At 40.6% G+C, this 17,951-nt stretch overlaps 1 protein-coding gene across 5 annotated transcripts in view; it reads left to right on the top strand.

Annotated features, from left to right (window-relative positions):
* Positions 1-6: 6 nt before the first annotated feature.
* Slc44a3 (solute carrier family 44 member 3) overlaps positions 7-17,951 on the top strand; it is a 79,768-nt gene continuing 61,823 nt past the window's right edge. Inside the window, exons 1-5 of one of the 5 annotated variants that reach the window (XM_015500870.2) lie at positions 7-73; positions 434-541; positions 4,942-5,084; positions 12,371-12,507; positions 13,580-13,673. In XM_015500870.2, the coding sequence (XP_015356356.1) occupies positions 47-73; positions 434-541; positions 4,942-5,084; positions 12,371-12,507; positions 13,580-13,673 (509 nt within the window). In that variant the 5' untranslated portion in view covers positions 7-46. Of the gene's footprint in view, positions 74-180; positions 334-433; positions 542-4,234; positions 4,530-4,941; positions 5,085-12,370; positions 12,508-13,579; positions 13,674-17,951 lie in introns of those variants that run through there. The other 4 variants (XM_048814410.1, XM_015500871.2, XM_048814411.1 and 1 more) reach the window with 4 other exon arrangements.

The raw sequence follows: 17,951 nt of genomic DNA, 5'->3' as shown, positions 1-17,951 counted from the left end.
GCGGCCGCGGCCGCTCGGAGTCCCCAACACAGCCGCCGAGGACACGATGCAGTGCCTGGGTGCCGAGTACCTGGTGAGTGCCTACAACTTTGGCTCTCGGATTAGAACCCGGAGGGAGGAGTCCAGGCTGATTCCTGCAGGCACCTGCTACCTGCCCAGCCGGGACACTGCTGCCCCCAGCCCTCGGGGATAAGCCTCTGGTCAGGCACCTCCATACCCCCGAGGGCACCTGGCCGGGAGGACTCTGGGCCCCCACTCGGGTGCTGGGGCAGAGATGAGGGAGACTCTGGCCGCGGGGCGGGACAGGGGGGCTGCGGTCAGGTGCACCTCCAGGTAAGAACTTGGCGGCTAGAGATTTAACATCCGCTCTGTGAGGTTGGGTGTCTACCTGGTTGTTTATTCTTTTTCTCACCTCTCCTTTTTTTTCTGGAAGGTTTCTGAAGAGAGAGCTCCCAGGCCAAGAGAGTGGCGACCCCAGATTTATAGGAAATGCACAGATACAGCATGGCTATTCCTGTTCTTTTTCTTCTGGACCGGTTTGGTAAGCATAGCTGCTTGGCAGGGAAGAGGCCAGTGTGTGTGTTCCGAAATAAATGTGCCTCAAACGTTAATTGCTTAAAGTTTATGCTGCAATGAAAAACTTCTGTCATTAGTCCAGAATGAACCTTAGTCCGGGGGAATTCTTGTCTGGCACTTGCTGCGGAATCTGTCTTGCTGCAGGCTCCACTGTTTAACTTCATTAGGAAACTGAGAATCAGAGTTTGCTGTGGGATCATTGTATAGTAAGGCCAGTGAGAATTATCTGAGCTCTCTGAGTGGAAGTTCTCTTACCGTCTGTCAAACCCCTAAATCAAATATTTCTCAAGCTTTTGCTAGCCTCTAACAAAGGCAAATCCAGAGAGAGCCTAGAAATACATTACTTTTGTTTTCTCTGAAATGCATACACACTCTTGGTATATTGTGTTTAGTATCTCGGAATGAGCCCTTTAGGTAACTAGGTAATAACTGTTCCCACTCTAGTTTCCAGGTAGTTGCTGGGAGACCTCATCCGGCTGTGCCATGTTAGTCCTGGGAGAGTCTCTTGGAAGCTGAACCTTGACACATTTATACTTATTTTAGAGTTGTAAGTGCAGCAGAAAAAGTCTCACTCAACTTTTTTCAAAGGCCATGTTCTTGAAATTTTCCATGCCAGGTTGAGGCATGCTATTTGCTGCATGGTAAATGATTAATTTATAAAACCTGATAATAACTACCAGGTAGTAACTATCTTTGTTGAAAGAGTTCAATTAGAATAGACCCTAAAATATCGTGTTCATTGTTCTAAGTAAGAAAAGCATTCATGTGTTCACTTGTTGACTTTGCAGACTGGTTTCACATAGCCAGACTGGATTACAGGCACAGTGGCAGGTTGGCCTGAAATTTTATGTTGTTGCTGATGCTGTTTATACCATGGCCTCGAGGAGCTGAGAAAGGCAGTGCACCTTCAACACCTTCTGCCTCCCTTTCCCACAGATGGCAGGTGCTTTTATCTGGGTCTGCTATTGTATCAGTGCAGGGAGCAACTGTCCTGCCTTGTACCTGGCAGCTTTGACCTTGGACTGCTATTGTCATTTAGCGATCTTCCCTAACCCCTCTATGGTTCAAAGCTAATACATCACTTCCAAATCTCAGCCCAGCAACTGTCTGTGGGAAGGATTTATAGATGGTCCACTACAGCCTGAAGAATTATGAACCAGCTGAAACATGACATGAAGCTGGAAAGTGCTTTAAAATTACACTGTATTTGCAGAATAGATCTGAAGATTTCCATATATCCAAGTTCTCTTCACTGAGTTCAGATTTAATAAGGAGAGTCCTTTCTTAGTTGACTTTTTGTAGCTTCTGCAACATTTTTAGCCACAAAACATATTTAAAATACAGAAAAAGGTCCTCCCCCCACCGTCTTTGCGGATCTGCTTCTTGTCTTGTGACAGATGTTCTAACGGGTGATATACTGGACAGGATTATTGTTGATAGTGCTGCCCTGAGTTTGGGCTAGACAATGAAGGCTTGGGGGAAGATGTCTGAATTACAACTATGGTCTTTTGCAGATAGGAAAAGCACCAGCTAGTGCTTATGTTTGCATAAAATACACAGAACAGAACATCTCCAACTCTGGGTCAACTCTGCTTCTACTTACCTCCCCACGATACCCTCCCACCTTGTCCTTTTCTATTCATATTTCAAGTCTCCATTTCCCTAATATCTCCCATGCACATTGACAGTAATCTCTTTGGTGACCACAACCTCCTATATCACCTCTCAAGTGCAATTGCACATGTATGTTTGCAATTAGAACAATGATGGTTTAGGGTACTAGTTGTGTTATGGCAGGGACTCAGGAAAACTCAAATCCTATTCCTACTTCCTCCTAAAAACTTTCCATTTCTCCCCACAAGCTTTCCAATGAAGAGATCACATACACTCTCATGGCAAATGAAAAATGTCACTTCATAATTAGGTCTCTAGTGAGCTGTGTAGAAGTATAAAACCCTTTTCTTCCCCCTGAGCCCAAATGCAATCAGGACCTTATTTACTGTGCTGCAAGTCAGAAGGACAGGAGGTGGGCATGTCATTGCTGGGTAAGCTTACCATGCCAGCTTTGTGGGCACAGAGTCATCTCTACATCCGCAGACTTTAAATGAGTGAGACCCTGTCTACTAGTAAGGGTGATCTACTCATTCTCAATGAATGACCTACTCATTCTCAAATCTGGTCTCAGATCACAGAGAACCCTGGAAAGTGTAGGAGCAGGAAGCTCAAGGTCTGAGCTGAAAAGTCCTACTCTTTTCTAGGCTGAGTTTCTTTTTATTTTATTTTGTTTTATTTTTTATTAGTTCTAATTAGTTTTACATGACATAGAATGCATTTTGACACACCATACATAAATGGAGTATAATTTCTCATTCTTCTGGTTGTACATGATGTAGAGTTACACCTGTTGTGTAATAATATATGCACATAGGGTAATCATGTCCAATACATTCTACTGTCATTCCTACTTCCACACCCCCTCACCTCTTTTTATTCCTCTCTGTCTAATCCAAAGTACCTCTATCTTCCCTAGCCACCCCACTTTATTGTGAATTAGCATCCACATATTAGAGAAAACATTTGGCCTTTGGTTCTTTGGGATTGGCTTATTTTGCTTAGCATGATATTCTCCAGTTCCATTCATTTACTGGCAAGTGCCATAATTTCATTCTTCTTTAAGGCTCAGTAATATTCCATTGTGTATATGTACCACATTTTCTTTATCCATTCAAATATCTGTTGAAGGGCTCCTAGGCTAGTTCCATAGCTTAGCTATTGTGAATTGAGTTGCCATAAACATTGATATACTATAAATTGTATTATACTGATATTAAGTCCTTTGGGTGTAAACCAAGGAGTGGGATAGCTGGATCAAATGGTGGTTCGATTCCAAGTTTTTGAAGAACCCTCATGCTTTCCAGAGTGTTGCACCAATTTTCAGTACCACTGGCAATGTAAGAGTGTATGTTTTCCCCCATATCCTCTAAGCTGAGTTTCTTGAGGACAGAGACTAGGTTTTGTTCATCCTTGGATACTCCAACAGAGTCTCTGGCACACACTTGACACTTAAAGAATGTTTGTTACTTTTACTTCCAAATTAGTATTGAAAGCAGAATATCTGAAATGTATTTGACTTTGGATGCCCCTTTGGAACATATATCCATATAGTATGTTACTGAGTGGTATACTATATACTCGGTCCCGCAATGAGCTTGTTTGCATCAAATACTAAACAGTATTCTAAGTAGGTATTGTATTTTGGGAAACTAGCAACACTAAATTTGTGTTATGGGAAGAAACATATTCAATATTGGCAGAAAGCCTGGTAATGCATACCAATGAATAGTTGTTTGAACTGAAATTTCAAATATACTGCATTCACTATAAAATTAGATAAAAATGACCATCAAGCCTGGCATGGAGGCCTCAAGCCTATAGTCCCAGCTAAGGAAGGAGGACTTCAAGTTGGAAGTCACCCTTAGCAACTTAGTGAAACTCTCAGCAACTTTGCAAGACTCTGTCTTAAAATAAAATTTAAAAATTAAAGGACTGTGGATGTAGCCCAGTGGTCAAGTTCCCCTGGTTTCAATTCCCAGTACAAAAAAAAAAAAAGACTATTGATTGCAAGATATTTGTGTCCAACAGAATTCCTGAAATTCTTTTTTCTTAAGTTCTCTATTTTGTAAATTTAAGCAGTTACTCCAAAACACTATTTTAAGGCTTCTTGTAAATAATATTTTAATCCACTTCAACTGTGACCTTTACAGAGATCACTAAAAGATGCCCCAAAATTTTTTTTTAAGAAGAAAGGAAGAAAACTTGGGGGAGATAATGAGCCTGGCCTTGATGCACTTAGATAAACCAAAAACCTCAAGGAAAAAAAATTAGTTGTCCCAGTGAAATGTGTCAAAAAACAAAAATTAACAGATTCCCGAAGAAAGTCAGAAGGTGAAGAGGTAAGAAAATGGAGAGGAGGGGCTGGGGATGTGACTCAAGCAGTAGCGCGCTCGCCTGGCATGTGCGGGGCGCTGGGTTCGATCCTCAGCACCACATAAAATAAAAATAAAGATGTTGTGTCCACTGAAAACTAAAAAATAAATATTAAAAAATTCTTAAAAAAGAAAATGGAGAGGAATCTACGTGTTTCAGGTTGCTACCCCTACACATACACCTAACCTGCCAAAACCCAGATTCTAACAGCAGGATACTAAGCAGATTCAGTTGTTGCTTCTAAAGGAGGGAACTGCTGGGGACCTGGAGAGATTTGTGTTTCGCCTGGTTCCATCTTATATCGACATCTTCAGGGACACAGGGGATGGTGTCTTGTGTCCTGTGAGCAGGTCCTCATGTACCCCTGGGCTTTTCTAGATGTTCATCATGGGCTACTCGGCAGTGGCTGGAGCCACAGCAAGACTCCTGTTCGGCTATGACAGCTTTGGCAACGTGTGTGGCAAGAGGAACTCCCCAGTGGAAGGGGCCCCTCTTTCAGGGCAAGACATGACCCTAAAAAAGTAAGTGTCAGAGTTAAGTCCCCAACCTATAGAGGGACTGTGTTTCAAAGCTGTACGAATTTGTGGTTTAGAGTCTGGAAACTGTTTTCCTATTTAAAACTGTCAGCCTCTCTCATTAGCAGGAGGGTCGTGTGTGTGTGTGTGTGTGTGTGTGTGTGTGTGTGTGTGTACTGGTGAGGGTGCAGCTGTGTCGTCCTAGGTGCAGCTTCAACCTCTGCTGCTTTTCAGCTCTGTGGCCTTGGGCAGAATCCTTAGCCTGTCTGAGCCCAGTTTGCCTAATGATAACTGCGCTAGCTAGGGCACAAAAAATGTTGTTACTGTTATTATCCATAATGTAATAGAATCACTAAAAGGAAGGGGATTCCACTTAAGAGGTAGACAAAGTAGTTATCCTCAGAAACAGGAAAAGCATGGTTTCCAGAGGAGGAGCAGGGAGAATGGGGAGTTACTGTCTACTGGGAACAGAGTTTCCATTTTGCCAGAGGGAAAGAGGTCTGTGATGGACGGTGGGGATGGCAACATGTGGTGGCCACACAGTGAATGTACTTAATGCCACCCACCTGACTTAAAATGACCAAGACGGTAAATTCTATGTCTATTTTAACACAATTTCAAAATTTTTAAAAATAAAATATCTATTTTCCAAACACCCAGGAGATGGGTCCCCCTTCTCTTTGTGCACTGCCTCCCTTCCTGCCATCCTCAGCTGGAGGGAAAGTGGCTTCTGAGACGCCTCCTCAAGGCCTCTCCCATAGTAGACAGCCTACAGGGCTCTTCCTTTGACATTCCTGATTTCAGCAGCCTGGTTATGTGTTAGACAGTGGCCCAAGAGCTGCCACTGCCTGCAAATGAACCATGAATGGTGATACCAGTTGTTTTCTTGTTGTTGTTTTGTTTGGGGCTGGGGATTGAACCCAGGGGCACTTGACCACTAAGCCACACCCCAGCTTTTTTTTTCCTTAGTTTAGAGACAGGGACTTTTTAAGTTGCTTAGGGCCCCCCTAAATTACTGAGGCTGACTTTTGAACTTATGATCTTCCTGCCTCAGCCTCCTGAGCCACTGAGATTACAGGCGTGCACCAGATTGCTGGGCCTAATTTTGTTCTTTGCCCTATCTTACCCAGCCGCTGGGTAGCTGTAGGCAGGGTCTTCTAAATGTCCTGGCTCTTAAACTGCGTTTAGTTCCCAACATTGGCCACTTTCTCCTTTCCATTTGTCACTTCCCAGTATTCTGTGTTCAGCTGTTCTCTGGAGTTTATTTGAACACTCTTGGGCAGGATATAGTTGGCAGGGATGCCAGTGTGTACTTTATGCATCCATATCTGGCAATCTATGGGCAGTTTAACTAATGCCTTCTCTCCCTCAGGTACCTCTCAGAATTATGCCCTGAAAATGCTGAATCTAGAGAAGGAAAGTTTTGTTAACATTTGAGTATGGTTCACAAGCTGTGCTACTCTGTAGATGACCCCAGGTTGGCATAATATATATTCAGTGATGCTGAAACATTTTTTTTTTTTAAATTTTTTATTGTGGGTNCTGCCGCTGCCGCCGCCGCCACCTTCGCTGCTGCCACCACCGCCTGAAGAAGCCCCATCCATCCGCCTGCAGCCGGGAGACTCAGAGCCTGGGAGGGGCCTGGGGCCCGGGCCGCCCGCCTCCTCCTTCCAGTCGTCGTCCGGAGCTTCCTCCTGCTCCACCAACCCTCTGCCCTCCCCTCCGCCTCCGCCCTCCTCCTCGGCCTCGAGCCGCCAGCCAACCGCGCGGCCGCTTGTTGAGCCAGGGCTCCACCGTCTCCATGGCGCCCGGCAAACATTTCTGAGCTTCGGCGCTACCCGCTAACGCCCGGGGTTGGGGAACAGGGGCTCCAGAAGCAGCCTGGAAAGGGGTGGTCGACAACTCCCAAGCCCGTCGCCACCATGCCCGTTTCTCCGACAAACAGCCGCAAGCAGCCAAACCTCTCGCCGTAAGTTCCGGCGCGAAAACCCGTAGTCAATTCCCGTGGGCAGCCGAGGGAGCCCTTCTAGATACTCTCCCTAGATTTGGAAAGGGGTCATTTTACTGCATCTGGGTATGGTCAACAGCCTGAATCTCCCAGGCGGCAGTGGTTCCTTCTCTCGCTTGGAGCAGCCTTTTAAAAATCAATAGTGCTCTGCTTGCTCGGAGAAGACCTGGTTTTGTTTAGGACCACTTGTCCTCCTAGTACTTAGAGTTTGGGGGCGCCCCCCCCCCAATCTACATTCTAGTTTGATGCTTCTATGCTGTGCTCACATGCTCAGGTTCATCAGCTTCTGGAACCCCAGATCAAACATCGTTATGCTTGATACTAGATGATTTTGTTTTTTAACCACCCTGCCTTAAAATTCTGCTGACTTATCTCGCTTGTAACTTGAAACGGTTCCTTTGGGCTGCTCACTAAATTCCACTGAAGTTCCCCAGTTTATTTATCTCTCTGGCACTTCCAGATCACTTTTGTTCTCTCTTCACAAACCTTCAACATCCCTTTCTCCAATCTTCTTCAGCGCAATTGATATTTTTTTCATCGCAACTTGTTGAAAGTTCTTGGAAGAGAACCTTCTGTTCACCTTTGAATATGGTACTCTGGCTTTTGTCCATCCTACCACTCCACCAAAAAAGGCCTTTTTGTGAAAGTCAACAGTAGCCATCCAGCCAAACACAGTAGCCAGTTTACACTTTTGTTCTTAACTGACCCATTAGCAGCTCTGATCTAATTGATCACTTCTTGAGTTTTGAAATACTTCATTTTGTTTTCGCTCTTCCCTAGATGATCCCCTGGTTCATGGCTACTTCTTGTAAAATACTTAACTGGGATCTGCTCACCTGTCCCATAACTGAACATCAAGAGTGTTGCTGGGTCATTCCTTAACCTGTTCTCTTCACTACTGCCTTATGCCTTTTAAAATCACTGATAAGGGTAATTCACAAGTTTTAGCTCTATCCAAGACCTCCCAAGAAAAAGGAAACATCTGCACTTAGAAATTATAAGACACCTCAAAATTTATATTCAAAACCAAAATCCTTCTTTTGCAAGTCTTTCCCATTTTAGTAAATGGTGAATTCCACTTGGCAGTTTCTGAGGTGAAAAACTCTGGAGTACCTTGGACTTCTCTCTTATACCCCAATAAATCAATGATTTTTACCTGCAAAATACGTTGAGACTAGCAGTATCATATAACTCATTGTCACATTATGGTGCCTAATCTTTTTCCCAGCACCCTCCATAAAGTTTTTATTGTGATTTGTCTGCTAAAAACCTTCCTCAAGTTTTTTCATATTTTACTAGAGTAAATGCTCACATTCTTACAGGGTGTTACTTGGGTATTTTACTCTCAGCATGCTTTGTTACACAACACATCAGGCACGTTATTCGTATTTGTGATTGTCTACATTTACCATTCTTTGGAATATTGTGCTCCAAGATAATCTCTTTAACTCATTTTTTTCCAGATATCACCATCCATAAAATAATACATCCAGCATTTTGATCCCTCACCCTTTATTTTTTCCATAAAATTTATCCCTGTAGATATATACCTGCTTATTAATTTGCCTTCACAAGTAATGAAACTCAATGAGGACAGATTTTTGTTTTGTTCCCTGGTGTGTCTTTTAGCCTAAAGAACATGCTTCGTAAATATTTATTGATTAAACAAAGGAATGTGTAAAGATGTACTTAAGTAATTGGTTACTGTTCATTTTGCTGGTTTTTGTTTCCACCTTTAGGTTTGAAAATCTCAAAGTGAATTTAGGTGAATTAAAAGTCATACAGCTCTCTAGTGGCTGAGAGTGTTAGGAAAATTCCCTTGGGAATTTCTTAAATAATGACAAATTAATAATAAATTAATTATTAAAGAAAGGATGGGATGGAATGGGAAGCAGTGTAATCTTTTTGAGGTAGCCGTATTGCCATATTATATAATTAAAAAAAAAAAAAAAGCTTCAAAGACACTAAAGTTTGAAACCTGTTGGCTTGACCTGATGTATTATTTCTCCTCTTCCTCCTTTTAGGATTTAATCCTGAACTTGTAAAGAATCTCTCAAAGCATTTATCAATTTTCCACTTTCTCAATTCAGTTTCTCCTGAATTAGATCCTTCCCATTGGCTTAATAATATTGGACAAATCTCTCATTGTGGAAAAAATAACCACTGGCTCTTTCTTTAACACCTTTATTTCATTTCTATGCCTATTAGATATGAGAAGTGACAAACCCCAAGATAGTGTGACCCTGGAAAAAGGAGTGAAAAAGAAAGCCATACACTGATAGCATTGATCCTTTCACAATACATTCTTTCCCAGTGACAAAACAAGCCCTGGGGAGAAGGTGTCCATCAAACCTGGAATGACAGCTCCTGAGAAGAGACTTAAATATTGATCTCTCCCAAAATAATTCCTTTCTAGATGCTGGCCGCTGACCCTCCAACCCTCCATCGTGCCCAGTAAAAACAAATCCCAGATGCTGACCGCTTACCCCAGACCCTACTTTGCCCAGTAAAAACAACAACAAAAAATCAAATTCCTGAGTGCCCAAACTGACATGTTTATTAATTAAGTCACCTCTCAGTATAACCTATATACTGGAGCTCAGATTCCTCCTTTGGCCAGTGGCTTATTTTCCATCAGGAAAGTGGGTCCATCAGTAGCGTCATTCTGTGTTCCTGAATAAAGGCTTTTGATGATCTGTGAAGTTTGCACCTGGCCTGCTCCTTTTGAGCTAACACTGCCTAGTTCCTTTATTCTGATTCCCTATATGTTCGTATTTCCTTTCAATTCTCTATTAGTATTTTCATCTGTTTGCATTGCCCATTTGTCTTGGATATTATTCACTTGTTAGATTAGATCCCTTACCATATTCAGGAAAGTTATTTTAAATCTGGTTGAACCGTTCTAATATTTCTGCTGTATCTGAGTCTGGTTCTAATGCTTATTTTGTCTCTTCACACCATTTTTTTTTTCCTTTTGATATGCCTTACAATTTTTTGTTGAAAATAGAACATATTGTATGGTGTAACATGAACTGAGATAAATAGGCCTTCAGTGTGAGTTTTTATTTTTGTGTGGCTATGACTTTATATTTACTGTTTGTGGAAAGCTTTAGTTTCTTCTGGTGTTCTTGGTTTTATCTCTTCTGTTTGTTTAAGTTTCCTTAGAGCCTCCTTCCTTTTAAGATTATACATAACAGTCGAGTGTATTTTGACATACATACATGGAGTATACTTTACATTCTTTTGATTATACACGATGTGGAGTTAAACTGTTCATGTATATATATGAACGTGGAAAAGTTATGTCTGATTCATTCTACTGTCTTTTTTTATTCCCATCCTCCCTCCCTCCCTTCCCTCATTCACCTTTATCTGAACCAGTAAACTTCTGTTCTTCTCTCCCTTGCGTCCATGTTGTGTATTAGTATCTGCATATCAGAGAGAACATTTGACCTTTGGTTTTTGGGGATTGGCTTATTTCACTTAACGTGACAGTCTCTAGTTCCATCCATTTATTAGCAAATCCCGTAATTTCATTCTTCTTTATGTCTGAGTAATAATATTCCATTGTGAATGTATACCACATTTTCTTTATCCATTCATCTGTTGAAGGGCACCCAATTGGTTCCAGAGCTTAGCTATTATGAAGTATGCTGCTATAAACATTGATGTGGGTTCATCACTGTTGTATGCTGATTTAAAGTCCTTTGGGTGTATGCCAAGGAGTGGGATAGTTGAGTCAAATGTTGGTTTCATTCCAAGTTTTCTGAGTGATCTCCACACTGCTTTCCAGAGTGGTTGTACCAATTTGCAGTCCCACCAGCAATGTATGAATATACCTTTTTCCCCACATCCTGGACAACAAGTATTGTTACTTATATTCTTGATAATTGCCATTCTGACTGGAGTGAGATGAAATCTCAGTGTAGTTTTAATTTACATTTCTCTAAATACTTGTGCTTTTGAACATTTTTTCATGTATTTGTTGACCGATTGTATTTCTTCTGTGACATGCCTGTTCAGTTCCTTAGCTCATTTATTTTTTATTTTTTTAAATTTTTTATTGTTGGCTGTTCAAAACATTACATAGTTCTTGATATATCATATTTCACACTTTGATTCAAGTGGGTTATGAGCTCCCATTTTTACCCCATATACAGATTGCAGAATCACATCAGTTACACATCCATTGATTTACATATTGCCATACTAGTGTCTGTTGTGTTCTGCTGCCTTTCCTATCCTCTACTATCCCCCCTCCCCTCCCCTCCCCTCTTCTCTCTCTGCCCCCTCTACTGACATTCATTTGTCCCCCTTGTATTATTTTTCCCTTTCCCCTCACTTCCTCTTGTATGTAGTTTTGTATAACTCTGAGGGTCTCCTTCCATTTCCATGCAATTTCCCTTCTCTCTCCCTTTCCCTCCCACCTCTCATCCCTGTTTAATGTTAATCTTCTTCTCATGCTCTTCGACCCTACTCTGTTCTTAGTTACTCTCCTTATATCAAAGAAGACATTTGGCATTTGTTTTTTAGGGATTGGCTAGCTTCACTTAGCATAATCTGCTCTAATGCCATCCATTTCCCTTCAAATTCTATGATTTTGTCATTTTGTAATAAAGAGTAATACTCCATTGTGTATAAATGCCACATTTTTTTATCCATTCATCAACAATAAGAAAACAAATAACCCAATCAACAAATGGACCAAGGACCTGAACAGACACTTCTCAGAGGAGGACATACAATCGGTACATGAAAAAATGCTCACCATCTCTAGCAGTCAGAGAAATGCAAATCAAAACCACCCTAAGATACCATCTCACTCCACTAAGATTGGCAGCCATTATGAAGTCAAACAACAACAAGTGCTGGTGAGGATGTGGGGAAAAGGGTACACTTGTACATTGCTGGTGGGACTGCAAATTGGTGCAGCCAATTTGGAAAGCAGTATGGAGATTTCTTGGAAAGCTGGGAATGGAACCACCATTTGACCCAGCTATTCCCCTTCTTGGTCTATTCCCTAAAGACCTAAAAAGAGCATACTACAGGGATACTGCTACATCGATCTTCATAGCAGCACAATTCACAATAGCTAGACTGTGGAACCAACCTAGATGCCCTTCAATAGATGAATGGATAAAAAAAATGTGGCATTTATACACAATGGAGTATTACTCTGCATTAAAAAATGACAAAATCATGTAGATACTTTTTAAAGTCTATAGTTAAATCCAATGAGAGGCCATGCTCTAAGACATGCTTTCTGCTTCATTTGTCTCCTTAGACATGTGTTCTTTATGAATTCCTGCAAACCGGATATCAAAGATAGGAAGCTTGGTTCCACTGCCCTCTGTGTGTCCAGCTGTCCTGAAGAGCAGCTCAACACCTTGGAAGAGGTTCAGCTCTTTGCAAACACCAGTGGTAGGCACCAAGGGGCCAGTTTGCTCTCCCTGCCACACCTTCCCACAGTGGAGTAACCTGTGGGGATCTAGAGGGGGTAATTTAGCCTGACCCTGCTTTCTTTGGAAAGCTACTCCTTTGGAGGTGCCTCATCTTGTGTGGAAAAGGACTTAAACATTTTCTCATGAGCTTACTCAATTTCATTCCAGCCTCTCTGGATTTATGAAACCTAGGCTGTTTGGCCCCTGCTCCCTGCAGCAAAATGGTCTTCTACAGAGAGTAAGAAAGAGACATCAGACTCTTTTTTTAATTATATCTTTTTTTTTTTAAGTTTTATTTTTCGTGGTACTAGGGATTGAACCCACAAGCACTCTCTCACAAAACTACATCCCCAGACTTTTTATTATGAGATGTGGTCTAAGTTGTTGAGGCTGACCTTGAGCTTGCAATCCTCCTGCCTCAGCCTCTGGAGTTACTGGGAGTATAAGCATGTACCACTACCACCTGAGAGACAGCAGATTCTTAAGGCCTGAGGCTTCAGGTCGAATTGCCTACAAGTTGGTCCTTTGATGAAATTGTCAGGGCTGGTAGATACTTTTGTTGACCTGTTGAATAATCATAAACTGTACCAAAAGCATTCATGTAGCTGAAATACTTGCTCTGGACTCACTGGTTCAGATTTTTGTTTTAAGAATTAAACAAACAAAGGAAAGAAAAGGAATGTGAGGCAGCCCACTGCAAATTTTATCTGCCTAAGAAATACAATGCCAGGTTTTTAAAAATTATTTGCAAAGCCAAGTTAAAAATATCAAGCTCCTGCAATAAATTATCTTCAAATAACTTTGATGTCATTTTAGTACCAATCATTTAATGTTTAGTTTTGAATTTGTGGTTTTGGAGAGAAAAGAGGCCCTAACTCAATCTAAAATTGTGTGTTTATTCATTCTGTTTTTAAGTCACCTGGTTCCTAAATCCAGGTAATGTATTCTATCTCCTTCTGGCTTGGCAAAATGATGTGATTTCTTTAGTGGTTTCCCCCAGGAAAATGGGTCTAATGTAGGAAAATAGTACTGTCTGTGTCTTGTGCTTTCAGGGTCTTTCCTGTGCATCTATAACTTGAATTCCTTCAACTACACCCGGAATCCAAATGCAAACTCACTGTGCCCTAGGCTACCAGTTCCTCCAAGGTAAAATCTTCTGTACTTCTTTATGTATCAACAATAGCTATCAGGTACTTGTCTTCTACTCTTCTAGGCATGTTTTGTAGAAAACATGAAGGACATATTGAGTAAGCTCCTGCAGGGAGCTTAAGGTCCACAGAAGGCCAAGGACAAACAAGGAGGGATCATTTGCAACACACACAATGGACAATGTACTAGTAACCAGGATAAATAAGGAGAAAATTTAGCAAACAATAAAGATACATATAGTCTTCCAACAACACCCTACAGCTAGCCATATATATAATATACATAATATGTAATTTATTACCAAATGAGCGATTTTTATGAAGTAGTTGGTATGTGTTTTTTCTTTAATTGCAAAGTAAAAACATTGTGCTTTTTCATACAGCTACACATTGTTCATTTTGGTTTTTGTTTTGTTTTGGGGGGGCTGGTTTTTGGTACTGGGGATTGAACCCAGAGGTGCTTAACCACTGAGCCCTTTTTATATTTTATTTTGAGACAGGGTCTTGCTAAGTTGCTTAGGGCCTCGCTATATTACTGAGGCTGGCTTTGAACTCACAATCCTGCCTCAGTCTCCCAAGCCTGTGCCACCACACCCAACTATTGTCAGTTTTTATAACTAGATTCCTCCACAAGAAACAGCCTGGGAGAGCAAGGCAGAGTGGGTTCCATATCTTTCTTCTCAAGGATCTACTGGGTGAACTCCTTGCAGGTGTTATTCCTCCCTATCAACTATGGTACAATGTAGGCAATTTACAAATATTTGTAGAATCAAGTTGTAATGATGAAGTAGTGATTGCCAGGGCAAACCAGTTCACATTGGCACCTTCACAAAGTCTAAAGGGAGAAATACAATTCATTATCACAGTCAGGCTACTGAGATTTGTTAATGGAGAACTTGGAATGGGTGTTGCTATCCTTTTGAAAAACATAAGTATATTTACAATGAGTAAGAACTGAGAAAAAAATCCCTGAGAAATAATAATAATTTAAGTGAAAGACTTGTGACAACTTTCTAGTAGTACAGTCTATGTTAAACTCTTGGTTGGGACCCACATAAGTAAAATAATATATCACAAACCCAGTGTATCTATACCATCAAATTTACTTAGGTATAGAAAACAGAAATAGAGATCTTGCAAAATAAGACTTCCCCTGCATAAGATTCATAATAATAGTTCCTATTCTGCTGCACTTTAAAAAATAATTTATTTCATGTTCTTCTAAGTGGTTGTAAGTACAGCTTGAAAAATACTAATCTTGCAGGTATTCAAAAAAGACTCAAATAAGTTTTAATTACATATGAAGCAGAATATAGTTAGTCATTTTGGTGACATTCTTTTCTTTTTATTTGTTCTTTTTAGGTATGCATGACAGTAGAGTATATTTTGACATTCTATACATATATGGAGTATAATTTCCCATTTCTGTGGTTGTACTTAATCTGGAGTTACACTGGTTGAGTATTCATATATTGGCATAGGAAAGTTATATCTGATTCATTCTACTGACTTTCCTATTCTCATTCCCCATCCCTGCCCTTCATTCTCCTTTGTCTAATCCAATGAACTTCTATTCTTCTCCCCACTCCCTTATTTTGTATTAGCATCCACATATCATAGAGAACATTCAGCCTTTGGTTTGTTGGGAGTGGCTTATTTCACTTACCATGATATTCTCCAGTTCCATCCATCTACCATAATTCCATACCAAATGCCATAATTTCATTCTTATTTATGGCTGAGTAATATTCCATTGTGTAAATGTACCACGTTCTCTTTATCCATTCATCTGTTGAAGGGCACCTAGGTTGGTTCCATAGCTTAGCCATTGTGAATTGTGCTGCTATAAACATTGACGTGGCTGTGTCACTGTAGTATGCTTATTGTAAGTCCTTTGGGTATAAACCAAGATGTGGGATAACTGGGTTAAATGGTAGTTCCATTCTAAATTTTCTAGGGACTCTCCATATTGCTTTCCATAGTGGTTGCACCAGTTTGCAGTCCCACCAGCAGTGTATGTGTGAACCATTTTTCCTACATTCTTGCCAACACTTATTGTTACTTTTATTCTTGATAATTGCCATTGTGACTGGAGTGAGATGGGATCTCATCATTCTAAATGGAGAAAAATTAAAAGCATTTCCTCTAAAAACCAGAACTAGACCAGGATGCCCTCTTTCACCACTGCTATTCAACAGAGTCCTTGAAACCCTAGCCAGAGCAATTAGACAAAAGAAAGAAATTAAAGAGATACAAATAGGAGAAGAAGAGCCCAAATTATCCCTATTTGCCAATGACATAATTCTATATTTAGAAGACCCCAAAAACTCCATCAGAAAACTTCTAGAACTCATAAACACATTCAGCAAAGTAGCAGGATATAAAATTAACACCTGTAAATCAATGATATTCACACACCAATGATGGATCAGCTGAAAGAGAAATCAGGAAAGCTATTGCATTCACAGTAGCCTCAAAAAAAAAAAAAAAAAGAAAGAAAAGAAAAGAAAAAAGAAAGAAAGAAAGTACTTAGGAATCAATATCACAAAAGAGATGAAAGACCTCTACAATGAAAACTACAGAACACTAAAGAAAGAAATCGAAGAAGACCTTAGAAGATAGAAAGCTCTCCCATGTTCTTGGTTAGGCAGAATTAATATTGTCAAAATGACCATACTACCAAAACATAATACAGATAAAATGCCATTTCTATTAAAATTCCAATGACATTCTTTAGAAAAAGTAGTCATAAAATTCATTTGGAAAAAGAAGAGGCACAGAATAACCAAAGCAATCCTTAGCAAGAAAAGTGGTGCAGGAGGCATCAAAATACCAGACCTTAAATTATACTACAGAGCTATAGTAACAAAAAAGGCATGGTATTGGCACCAAAACAGACATGAAGAAGACACAGAGACAAACCCACGTAAATATGGTTATCTCATACTAGACAAAGGGGCCATAAGTATACATTTGCGAAAAGATAGCCTCTTCAACAAATGGTGCTGGGAAAACCGGAAAGCCATGTGTAATAGAATAGAATTGGTGGCATTCTTTTCTAAAATGAGTACTTGTGTTATAGGTAACTGAAGGAAGCCAAAATTATTTGCAGAAGAGAGTACTCCATCCACGTTTCAATGTTATCTTATTTTTTAAATTCTGGTTGTTGTCAGATATCATCAAACATGTCTCAACGAAACCTTACCCAGGAAAAAAACCTAGTATGTTTAAATGGGTTGAAGAAAAATTATTCAGTGCTTAAAGAAAAAGATTTTTTTTTAGGAATCCCATTTGTACCTGTACCTACAGATGGAATTGAAGAGAATGGAATTGTTAAGGTTGCCACTTAAGCAGAGTTGGGTGAACTCTCCTCCTACAGTATATGGGATGACAACCCAAATTCCACAGCAAGCCTCTATCTTGATACTGATGGCAATCACAGAGAACATTTAACTGAACTTTCGATACTTACCAGGTACTTTCTAAGTTCAAGTTTGTGATGTGTATTAACTTTTGGGGCCTCACAAAGCTTGTGTGCCATGGGTATTTTTTTCATCCCTGCCCTAAACCTGCGAAGACTGATCAGAGAGAGGGGAAGTCAGCCACCCAGCCAGTGGGATGACTGGCATTCACACCCCAGCAGTGTCCGTGTTTGTTTCTAATCCAGTCTAAACGTTCAAGGCCAGGCTGAACCACCTGGCCAGTGGCCTCCTTAGGCTCCCACCAAGCTAGGAGGGAAACCATCCCTACCTTGTGTCCTTGGGTCGCCATCTTTCTGCCTCTCCCGCCAGTCCTAGCCCTTTCCACTCTCAGATTCAGACCTTTCCAATACTAACTTTTCAAGTGAAGACAAAACGGTTGATTGACTGGCCTTTTCTTGGACAGAGTGAGGAAAACAGAAATAGGCTCCAGGGCTCCGTTTCCTTTTCCTACACAAGTCAGTGTTTGTTTAGGATGGAAATTATCATATTTATCGTGGAAGAATGGTGCCAAGATTCAAAAGCTAGAAAACATGAGAAGTGTGGCTATAGGGCCAAAGAACATTTTCCAAATACCTCTTTTTGACTACACCAATTGTTTCGTCTTCCTCTGTTGATCCTATGAGGTATTAGCATCCCCTTTTTATGCAAAAGCTGAAAAAGGTATGAGCTTTCAAGAGCAGCAAAAAAGTACTGCAGAAGATAACAAGCAAGCATATCTTTTTCCTTTTGGTGTTCAATATAATACTGTATTTTGAGTCTCCTGTGTATTTAAAAATCTAAAAGGTTTGAGACTC

Source organism: Marmota marmota, unplaced genomic scaffold (assembly GCF_001458135.2).
Source record: "Marmota marmota marmota unplaced genomic scaffold, marMar, whole genome shotgun sequence".
NCBI lineage: Eukaryota > Metazoa > Chordata > Mammalia > Rodentia > Sciuridae > Marmota > Marmota marmota.
Note: the sequence above shows the minus strand (reverse complement) of the source record. Positions and strands in the feature narration are given on the sequence as shown.